The sequence below is a fragment of the Anarrhichthys ocellatus genome, unplaced genomic scaffold, assembly GCF_004355925.1.
Source record: "Anarrhichthys ocellatus isolate YVR2014 unplaced genomic scaffold, GSC_Weel_1.0 scaffold66, whole genome shotgun sequence".
In the NCBI taxonomy this organism is placed as follows: domain Eukaryota; kingdom Metazoa; phylum Chordata; class Actinopteri; order Perciformes; family Anarhichadidae; genus Anarrhichthys; species Anarrhichthys ocellatus.
The window spans coordinates 1,044,265-1,055,168 of NW_022280096.1; the positions used below are offsets into that span (position 1 = coordinate 1,044,265).

Consider the following 10,904-nt stretch of genomic DNA (forward strand, 5'->3'; position numbering starts at 1 on the left):
GAAGGTTTTTTAAAGATATACAATAAATGTAGTTCCTTCTGAAATGTAGTGGAGTAAAAGTATAAAAGTATAAAATACTTAAGCAAACTACAAGTACCTCAACATTGTAGAGTACTTGAGTAAATGTTAATGTGCTACATTCCTCTGCTGATTGATTGTATTCAACATCTACTATACATTTAGAGATACTGTTTTGCAATTTGTATACAAGACATCAACATACTTAACTGTTTCATAAGAACAGGGAATGATAGAATACTTCCCACAGACCCTACTGCTGTAAGATTAAAAAGTATTCATTATTATTATTACTAATGCATTCAAGTGTAAATAGCATGTTATGTGAAAGCTGGTCAAGGTATAGCACATTTGTAATACTGTTGGGTATTATGGCCATACATTAAAGTGTATAACTATAGCTGTCATACAAAGAAATATAAATCATTCTTAAATATAGTGGATATAAAAAGCAACATAGCCAGTATAAGTAACTTTAACTCAAAATGTTACTTTTCCAAAAACCATTGCGATGTCTTTTGTGTATGATATCACCATGGAAACGAAGCAGCCTTCTCACACCGGATGAAGTTTGGATCCCATCATTCAACTTCCGGGTAAAATATTGTGCATGAAGTAAAATCTGCTCGCAAATTCATTTGGACGAACTTCTCGGGCAACTTTACCTTGTAAAATGTCCCGAGGCTCAAGTGCAGGGTTTGACCGACACATCACCATCTTCTCTCCCGAAGGAAGGCTCTATCAAGTCGGTCAGTATGTGGACCTGCTCGCACTAATGCCGGCTTACCTGTTTGCTAGCTAGCTAGCTAAATGCTCTGTCATGGTTCGTGTAGCTTGGCTTCTAGCTTATAAATGACACCCCGCCAAAGCGAAAGTAGTGTCATATAAAGCCACTGAAGTTGTCTCGTGTCAGTTGTTATTTAACGTCTACTTCGCTCATTCCAATTACACAAAAAGCGCGACTCACAATAGCTGGCTGGCTAGATAGCATGTTTAGCATTGCAGTCAAGCGAGCTGATTCATAGCTGAGAGTGACAACTTGTCATTGACTAAAATGTTACCGTTACGTTTAATTGAGTTTTATTATTTTTGATTAAACTACTTTCGGAAAAATCCAGTCTAAATATGAAGCCCATGTGTTTCTACAGTTAGTGTAATTGATCCTATCCTTTAAGATGAACTGGACATGGACAGGACTGTTGTTGATGTCATCTGATCAACAACAATCAGGAGACAGATCATGAAGCTGCTCCACAAGCCTTTAATAACAAAACAGATCTTTGTATTCCCTCACGTGCAGCCATAAATCTCCCTCTATGATTATACTATGCCAACTTATCAGATGACTGATAACACTCCTTTGCTTGTTGCTTCAGTTTTCCTGCCTGTGTGTACATATTGAATGCTGTGCTTGTTTTGTACATTCCTACCTCACACTCCTGTTTTCAGATGAACATGTAAACTTAAAGACACCCTCTTGTCTTGCTTATTTGCAGAATATGCTTTCAAGGCCATAAACCAAGGTGGACTTACGTCAGTAGCAATCAGAGGAAAGGACTGTGCAATTGTTGTAACACAAAAGAAAGTACCGGTGAGTCTTTGTGTTCACACTGCTGTGAGAGTGGAAGCACTGTGAGCATTGTAACCTATTCACTTTAGAGCTCTTTACATGCCACACTTTCATGTATTTTCATGGGAACTTGATATGCTTCATTCATTGGTTAGTGATAAATGCGCAACAATGCACCTGAGTTTCTCTCCACTACTTAAAGTACTGGTAAAATAGTTCACATCTAAGAGGTGTATATATCATATTTAAAAAAGAGATGAGCAGCAAGAAATTAAAAGCATTTTTTACGTTTAAACAAATATTGATGTAGTTTTGTTTTCATTTACATAGCTTTTTATTTGCAGGAGACATAATTGCATTTATACTCTTGACTATTTTGCCAAATGTGTGTCTGTGTGCATGTAATATTTAACTGCATTTTAGTTTATTCTGATCTCATGAATACCTAAGGCACTTATTAGTTCTATTACATCTTTTGGATGCAGTAATGCCATAAAATGATGAGGAAGCTGTCCTTTATCACACATTCATCATTTTGTTATGAAACCCTTTCCTCATTGTAACAGGACAAGCTTCTGGATTCTGCCACAGTGACGCACCTCTTCAGAATAACAGATAGTATTGGATGTGTAATGTCTGGGATGACAGGTAAGCTGTGGCGCCTACATTAAGCTACATCCACACTGAAACCCCGCTTTTAAACAAAAACGATCTCCGTCTATACTAGCACGCCTGGAAATGAATATCACATCACTATGCACGTACACTGGGCATGCGGGTGCTAGTGCAAACAGGAAGTAGATTGGTTGCTTAGATACAGAAAATACAACAGAGTATTACAGTAGTCTTTAATATTAAAAGGCAGTGCTTTATACTTAAGATCTTCCTCTATAAACTCAAACAGACACATTTCATGGAAAGTTTTAAAAGTTTTATTTGTCTAACTAAGTTAGAACGCTGCAGGTCATACTCACTCACTCTCTCTCTCTCACACACGCACATCAAATTTACTTCAACATGAACACTTACACATAAAAGTTCACTAGATTATGGGTCCATAAATGTGATCAACGTCCGCTCCGTAGGTCTGATAACACCGCTGGTCACGCCGCTCACTAATCGCTCCAATAACAGCTGCTTCCTCTGTAATAATGCAGACTTTAACTGAACAACAGCTACTAGTAAAGACAACAAGGTCGGCATCGCCTGTAATCAGTTGTCCATGTTGCATTAACCTGGTAGTCGATCGGTAATCAATGTTGTTTGTTTTCTTCCGGGAAACAGTCACGTGATAGGTGTGTGACGAATCAGGGAAGGACACGTCATGACTGCTAAGAACCAATCAAGTAGCGAACGCGGGTGTGGGCGTCATCGTTTTAAAAGTTATGCGGTTGTGCCTGTCCACATTACAAGGTTACCCCGGTTTTTTCAAATTTACGGCTTCGGGAGAGTTTTCAAACTCCTCCGTTTTCAGTGATCTTGTGTGGACGCTCAGTGTAAACGTAGCAAAAGATACGTGGATCTAGTGTGGATGTAGCCTTAATGTTTATACTAAGCAGTCTGTTATTAATCAATAGGTTCATTGGTTTTAGATTTTATGAATGTAGCTGAGGAATTAATTAAAAGGTAGTAAATTGTATTTTGATGGATACAACTTTCAGCCCCTCTGCAGTCAATCTGTTTCAGCAGCGTGTTTGTTTTCTTCTCATTTTCCTCTTCACTTTCTATTAACTGAAGCATTTAAAGTATTGTTCGTTGTACACCATGGACTCTACAGGGAATGCAGTAGTTTTTCAGTATATAGGCGGGAAAAAACATGCCTCTTTCCAAAAGTAGTATTTTCCTTTTTAAATTGAAAGCGATGAGTCTTCCGGATCATTTGACATCTCTGTTCTTCTCAGTCACAGCATTCACTGTAGCTGACGGTTCCTCTTTCCACACAAATGTTATTTTTGCCATGAGAGCAGCTTTCTCTTGGTTGTCATTGAAACATTGCATGAGAGATTAGGAGTACCTTTGTGACTGTGGGACATTTAAAACGGGGGCTTTGAACCAGTCACCCACTTTTCCCTCCTCATCTCCTTCAGCTGACAGCAGGTCCCAAGTCCAGCGAGCTCGCTACGAGGCAGCCAACTGGAAGTACAAGTACGGTTATGAGATTCCAGTGGACATGCTGTGTAAGAGGATTGCTGACATCTCACAAGTCTACACGCAGAATGCTGAGATGCGACCACTGGGCTGCTGTAAGTGTCTTTCTTTATTTGCTGTCCCGTTCGGGGTTTTCTCATGACAGTAAAGTAGTGATCTATCGGTGCAAAACACTGGAGCCAAATGTCACAATCCTCTCCGTTTGCTGTTGCCTGCAGGCATGATCATGATCGGCATAGACGAGGAGCACGGCGCCCAGGTGTACAAATGCGACCCAGCAGGCTACTACTGCGGCTTCAAGGCCACCGCCGCTGGAGTGAAGCAGACCGAAGCCACCAGCTTCCTGGAGAAGAAAGTGAAAAAGAAATTGGACTGGACCTTTAAACAAACTATTGAGGTACAAAGGGATGTAACACAGGTTGATGAGGAAGGAGCATGACTGTGACAGTAACCTTAGAGGTGGTTTCCAGCTGTGTGGCTTCTAATTTTAGCATTATGTTAATGTTGAGTAAATGCTTAGAAACGATGTAATAGAAATATCATAAACACAGTCTCCACGTTTCTCCCCTTCAGACGGCAATCTCTTGTCTGTCAACTGTTCTCTCCATTGACTTCAAGCCCTCTGAGCTCGAGGTGGGCCTTGTCACAAAGCAGGACCCCAAGTTCAGGTAAGTGACCAGCACCACTTTGTTACCCCTGTAAGATGAGAATAACAGTGGACCAAATAGATTTCTCTCACCTTTGGTTATTGGCGCTCACATTCAGCATGATGTTTCAGAGGAACTATTTAGAGAAATGTATGTAGGCCGTGGTTACCACTTCACCTTAAGACACTCTAGATACGTTTGGGTGAGGGATGAATCTGCAGCAATCGATGAATTGTTTTGTCTATAAAATGTCAGAAAAAAGTCAAAATGCCAGTTATAATTTCTCTCAGCATAAGGTAATGTACTCAAACTGCTCAGTTTATTCAACCAACAGTCCACTTACTCTCATATATGGTAATAGCCTTACTGGCTGCTCTTTATTGATGAATGACGGTAGTTACATTATATGTTGGGATAGAATGGTCATCCTCCTCCCTGTCTTCTCTATCCAGGATTCTGACGGAGACTGAAGTGGACGTTCACCTGGTGGCCCTGGCAGAGCGGGACTGAGCGAGCAAAGACGACGCGTCTTTGCTCGCTCAGTCGCGTCGCCTGTCTGATTTAAGATGGTGCATGATGGGATATGCAGTTCCCAGATGGAGGCTGGTGTTATCTTTGTTTGCTGTACATTCACCCCCACTGTTTCATTCAACAATAAAAAAGTTTTTTTTGAGTAAAATAACCATTGTCTCTCGACCTGTATTTATTGTGAAGATAGTGATTGTTGTTTGCACAAGGAGCTGTTTGCATTTTTCAGACATGAATATGTATGTATGCCTTTTAACTCCTGGCCTCTGCTATCGTCTGTGAGTTGAGTTTAGCAGCAGGGGAAACGTTTCTGGGAACAAGAGCGTGAGCAGAGCTCAACCTCTGAGCTTCCTGTTGTGGCTCTGAACGCACTAAAATCACATGACATACCGACATACTGCGGAGAGCTTGTTTTACTACAAAGTGATGGAGACCTTAGTTGACCTCATTTTCTCAACATTTCAGTGTATTTTTTTTTTTACACATATGGAGCATGTCAGAAATAGACTGCTTGCACTCACCGGATATGTTTTACCAGTAGTTTCTGTATGCAAAGGGGACATTTGTTCCCCTTTCAAAATGGTTTTGACAAAGCTGACACATGGCCTCTGGTGTGTGTCGTGGGGAAACGGTGGCTCCAGCTCAGCATTTCATTTATATGATCATCAGTAAAACTATTTCCCATCAGTCTGCTGCTACACGGCTTCCTGCAGCTATTACAGAATCAGAACGACAGCTAAAATGTATTTTTTGCTGTATGAATTCATATTGAATGCCTGTCTTGGATCATTTCCACTGCCCTTAAAAGGCAACAACTTTGACCTTGGAAAATCCCCCTGCAGTCTTGTACAGGTTTAGTTCATGTTCATGAGGACTATTGCAGTGCACACTGCTTACACCCAATCACTGGGACATTTTCTCCGTGTCGCCTTCAGGTCTACTTCATACTGGGAATTAGAGCGAGTTCCTGGTTATTTCATGTCATTCTCTGGAAGATTCTTGACAATTCTACACAACTAACAGATCTCTAGCTTGAACTTCCCAGACTCCAAAGCTCCCTGGTCATTGTGACAGCAGTTAGACTGATAACTACCTCTGGCCCATTTCCAGTATTGGTAAAAGATGCTTCCTAGTACAAGAGTTCTTCTGTATTTCTAGCAAGTGCCAGTTCCCAGCTGCCACTCAGCGGTAGCTTCGGGGCCGGGCAGAATGTTTACGTACACCATGTTCCTCTTATGCCGCCCAGGGACTTTCAACGCGGTGACTCAGAGACCTGGTGACCTCGCCCCAACAAGGAAATCCCAGACTGTTCTAAGTGGGATTGTTTTTGTCTTTCACAAGTCTGGGCGACGACTGTCTTCCTTGTCACTTTGTTTAAGTGAGAAATGATGCTCATTTTAAAGTGTGGAAAGGCCGTGAAACAGAAGGAAATAAAACTCACCAATCACAGCTGTGTATATTTATAAACTTCTTTTTATTCAGAACAACTTTTTGTTAATAGTGTTTAAATTCACACATATGTACAGGTACAAAAATAATATCTCTGTATTTACAATATATTACACACGTCTTGTCTGGTATATACACATCAATGTATATTTGCAGTATATAGAAGGACTATGGAGGTGGTGGTCTTGCTGTTTTATGGTGTTTCGGTGCAGATCATTCTGTGATCCGGACCGGGCTTGACCAGACTGGACACCGTCTTCATCCACGTTCTTTTGATCCCAGGACCAGCACCTGTGGACTTGGGCCTGGACGGGGGACATGGACTGATGTGTCCCTCGTTTGGTGGGCCGTGGCTGGGCCACATTGTAGCAGCTTCACTGTCATTCACAGCACCGGTAGATGGGATGCTTCTGTTTACTTTCCGAACTTTATGTCATCGTACAGCTGCAGGAGAGAAAAGAAAAGACGTTAGGAACCCAGACTTTAAAAACAAGATCATATGAAATCTTCAGGCTCTGTTGCCTTTGAGGACCCCGATTCAAAAACTAACCTCATCCTCCGATGAATCCAGATCCTCCATATCGCTATCGTCTGATTCGCTGTCAGGCAGCTCCCTCAGCTCCTGCGGCGTCCTCTCGTACAGCTGGCGGCGGATCTCCTCGCTCTGGCGTCCGTAGGTGAGGTGGTACGGCGTGAAGCCACCGTAGTTCAAGCAGTTCACGTCAGCGCCGAGCTCGAGGAGGCGCCCGACCAGTGTGGGGTTCTGGAGGTCTACGGCCAGATGGAGCGACGTCCGTCCACTGCACTGTTCCTATGAGCAACAACGTAAAGAAACACTGTTAGGTCGCTGCTGCATCACACCGAGGTTGTCCTTCAGACATTACTTTTGTGAAACTGGCTGCATCTTGGGCTGATGACACATACCTGTGCGTTGATGTCTGCACCCAGCCGAACGAGGCTTTCAACCAATGAGATGTAGCCGTTAATGGACGCCAAGTGGAGACAGCTATGTCCTGTGGAGAGGAAAAGCTCAGTTAATAACCAAATTCAAGAACTTCTTATGTGAGTCATGAAAATCTGTGTGTCTTCAGGTGTTCCATTTTAACTCTGTACTTACCACTGTAGTTGGGGAAGGACGCCATAGAGGCGATGTGGCGCTGGCAGTTCTGGGTGATGACGCCGAAGCAGGCGAGGGAGCCCTTCTTGCAGGCGATGTGGAGAGCCGTGTTCCCGCTGTCGTCGGCTAGACGTGGGTCACTGCCGGCCTTCAGGAGCCTCTCCACTAACTGAGGCTGCTCTGTGATCACTGCCAGGTGGAGGGCAGTCTGGGGAGGACACATTCAGAAAATATATTTAATTATCATCCTGACTTCAAAGGTCATTTGTGTATATGAGGAGGAAGGTGTGGCTTTGTATTCAATCATTTATTTGGAGTTATTACCTGTCTCTGGTGGTTCTGTGCATTGAGGAAGGGGTGCTTGTGAGAGAGTTTGATCATCTGAAAGGCATGTTCTGTGGCTTCATGGATGATGGCCAAGTGGAGGAGTCTGTTTGGTGAGGAGGAGGGGGGGGAAGAAAAAGAGAAAGGTTAGTTAAAATAGTGCTTTTAATAAATAAATAATAAGATCTACCCACTGAGGAAGTGGTTCCAGCTAAGTACGAAATAACAAAGCCCGAGCAGTGGAGCGTTTCGCAAGACCGGAGTTTTGTCGGGTTATTTCCACCAGTTGTTGCTTGACACATCTGATGCTTTATCAGTTCCTGGCACCAGGCCAGGGACTTTCCTGAACGCGCAGAGCGGACTTTAGCACCGCCCAGACTGCGCTCTCAGCTAAAGTACACACACACTCACTGAGGACGCGCTTTGTTGCACGCGCGCACACTTTTTAAAAGGCCTCTTGTTTTCGTGCAACTTTCGACATTTTCATGCGTAATTTCGCAGCTTTTTCATAGCTTTTCTATGCATTCAATTTGAACGTTGCATGCTGCGCTCGAGTGCTTTTGATTTACGCACATCTGATTTACGCAGAACGAGGAAACGTGAGAATGCGCTGTGCATGATTAATAATCTACAAAAAAAAAAAAAAATCAACTTACGTGTCACCATCGTCAGTCACTACAGATCTCCACGGTTCGTATTCATGTGTGAGCTCCTCGCTTATGTTCACATGCATGTCCTCAAACTCGTTCACCAGCTCGTCCTCCTTCAGGGAATCCAGGCCGCTGTCGAAACGGTCCTCATGGCAAGGCAGCATTTTCCCGTGTTTGGGCTCCATGCTGTCGATGTTATAATCCATTTGATTGCTGTTAGATACTCGGTGGATGTCCATGGTGACTTTGCGACTGTCAGAAAAAACAGCTCCGTCTTTCTCCAAAGGTCAGGGCAGAGTAGTGCAGCTAAGGCAAAGCGCCTGGGTTTTGTACGCTCGGTGGGCGGGGCTTCAGCGGGGAATTCCGATTGATTTATCTTAGGTCTGACAAGGGAAATCACACCGAGCGTGTGCTTTTGTGAGAAAAATCCCCCCCTCTCCCTCCCAAAGAGACTCAGAATGAAATCTTGTAGTTTCCTATTAGACACCTATTTTCACCTGTGATGTAGGTTAGGGAACATGTCATGAGTTTTGTCAATGAATGAGACACCATGGGCATGAATGAGAGGGAGGCAGCCCCAAACTGGCTCTTGAAGAATTCCCTTCTGCACTGGGGAAATTATCTATTTCAAGTGGCTAACCAAAGTGTGTGTGTGTATATATATATATATATATATATATATATATATATATATATATATATATATATAAATATATATATATATATATATTCCATTTACTTACTTTTGGCCTAATTAAAATCAGTTTAAAAAGAGACATCCAAATTTGTCATAACTATGCTATAACTCATTTTACTTGCAAAGCACATTGATATTGTACAGTCTCTTATGTAAATACCACAGAATGTAAGGGAGACCATCTTATTTGGCTTAAATTGTGTGTTGATCAGATTTGTGCTGTTACTTTACTGTAGAAGAGTTTGCAGCATTAGGCTAGTGTTCCACTGAGCGGGGTAAAACAACATCAGTGTTTTTTTATGTATATTTTTATTCTACTTAAGACTTGAATTCTCTGTCACCATCAAATAATGTTACAGTCTCAAAAGAGGTGACAAGCAAGTTAATGTTTCGTTTTTGTGATCAGACCTGCCAAACTCGCCCTTTGCCCTGAGGCAGGTTGTGATTTTTGTAACCTGCTATGGGATTTGCAAAAATAGTGCATCTGGTGCAAAAGCACAACAAAACTTCAGACAGAAGAAGATGGCAGGATTTCATCAATCGTGTCTGTACAAGGTTACACTACAAAGTGAATTTACGCAGCACATGGAGTGTAGAGGAAGGGGAAAGACTCTAAAGTTTCCAAGTGGAGACTCTTATGAAACCAACACTGCATGTTCCACAATAGAATGTTCTGGACTTACCCGTGTAGCATTGCACGTGCTTAACACACTGCTGGAGGTCAAATCCTGCACAAATTAGCTTTGATCCTGGAAAACACAGTTTTTACTCATGCAGAAAATGTATGACTTTTGGTAGGAATTTTGAATATTTTCCTTGTCTTTTTTTTTTACATTGTTGTGACTTTCCGTGTGATCTTTCTTTTCTGCATTTGTCCAATAGTTGTTTTTAGGCAAGTCTTTAAGAGGAAATTACTTTCTGTTGCGCAACATGGTGGCAAAGTGCGTGACAGCTACCTGCATGTTCTCCCCTGACATTTAAGATAAAACTCCCAGGATCCCTTCTGTTTACATTTCATTGTGAAAGGTAGGCTTGGTGAAAACATAGCAACAGTATCCAAGAGCGGTGTAGCATCCACACCTCTATGGGGCAACCCTCAGTCAAACACACGCACACGCATATACACTCCCATCATGGCTGTGATGTCATCTAATGCAGCCGTATCTCTGTCTGAGTGTCTGTGGGTGCGTCAGATCAGACAAATCACTCGTACTGGCGGCCATCAAGTCCTTTATCTAACTTGAACTCCACACATTTTTTAATCTCTGCCAAATATCACCATGAGGCATCTGGGGACAAACTGTTCTTGCTGCTCTGTGGTATTTCTCCCATTGCCAAGATTGTGTGCTTGTGTGTTTGTATGGTCAGATATTTACCTCACACAGGAAATACTGGGACTTCCACTTTACATACTTGAGATGTTTCATTTTTTTTGTAAAGCTGTGCAAGTGCTCTTGTCTCCACTAGACTATGTTTACCGCAGGTTGCTATGGACACCAACCGCTGAGAAAGCGCTGACGCCAGTTCATTGTCAAGGGCTGCACATTGCCCTCTGTCTGTGCGCTGGGAAAGCATCAATTATCTGAGTCAGTACAGTGCCTCAGGGGGCATCACACCCTGTTGGTGAAGTGCTAAAGTCATGAAACTATCCCTTTTTCTCTATTGACCAACTAACACCAACCTCACCCTACAGCCTTTGAAAAAAGGGTTGCTGTGCGCTACAGTTAGTTGCAGTCTAATACCACAGCTCTGTAAT

General features: G+C 42.6%; 2 protein-coding genes across 2 annotated transcripts; one reads left to right on the forward strand and one right to left on the reverse strand.

Moving 5' to 3' along the window:
• The first annotated feature begins 603 nt into the window (after positions 1–603).
• Positions 604–5,102, forward strand: psma6b (proteasome 20S subunit alpha 6b). The gene is made up of 7 exons (XM_031872847.1): positions 604–767; positions 1,515–1,609; positions 2,155–2,236; positions 3,676–3,831; positions 3,955–4,133; positions 4,310–4,404; positions 4,836–5,102. Exons 1-7 carry the CDS (start codon positions 692–694, stop codon positions 4,891–4,893), a joined length of 741 nt encoding a protein of 246 aa, XP_031728707.1. The 5' UTR covers positions 604–691; the 3' UTR covers positions 4,894–5,102.
• Positions 5,103–6,366: 1,264 nt separating this feature from the next.
• On the reverse strand, positions 6,367–8,769 carry LOC116397436 (NF-kappa-B inhibitor alpha-like). Its single transcript, XM_031872845.1, has 6 exons — positions 8,458–8,769; positions 7,802–7,907; positions 7,478–7,685; positions 7,285–7,373; positions 6,911–7,171; positions 6,367–6,804 (listed from the first exon to the last, which is right to left on the reverse strand). The coding sequence occupies exons 1-6, from the start codon at positions 8,688–8,690 to the stop codon at positions 6,775–6,777; spliced, it is 927 nt and encodes a 308-aa protein (XP_031728705.1). The 5' UTR covers positions 8,691–8,769; the 3' UTR covers positions 6,367–6,774.
• Positions 8,770–10,904: the final 2,135 nt, after the last annotated feature.

What these genes read in the sequence shown, in the direction of transcription:
- LOC116397436 (XM_031872845.1), bottom strand. Translation starts at nt 8,690, where the DNA reads ATGGACATCCACCGAGTATCTAACAGCAATCAAATGGATTATAACATC. An exon ending in GTGCAGACATCAACGCACAG is followed by an intron (nt 7,172 to 7,284) that starts GTATGTGTCATC and finishes TGTTGCTCATAG; the next exon opens with GAACAGTGCAGTGGACGGAC. An exon ending in TGGATTCATCGGAGGATGAG is followed by an intron (nt 6,805 to 6,910) that starts GTTAGTTTTTGA and finishes TCTCTCCTGCAG; the next exon opens with CTGTACGATGACATAAAGTT.
- psma6b (XM_031872847.1), top strand. Translation starts at nt 692, where the DNA reads ATGTCCCGAGGCTCAAGTGCAGGGTTTGACCGACACATCACCATCTTC. An exon ending in TAACACAAAAGAAAGTACCG is followed by an intron (nt 1,610 to 2,154) that starts GTGAGTCTTTGT and finishes TCATTGTAACAG; the next exon opens with GACAAGCTTCTGGATTCTGC. An exon ending in CCTTTAAACAAACTATTGAG is followed by an intron (nt 4,134 to 4,309) that starts GTACAAAGGGAT and finishes TCTCCCCTTCAG; the next exon opens with ACGGCAATCTCTTGTCTGTC.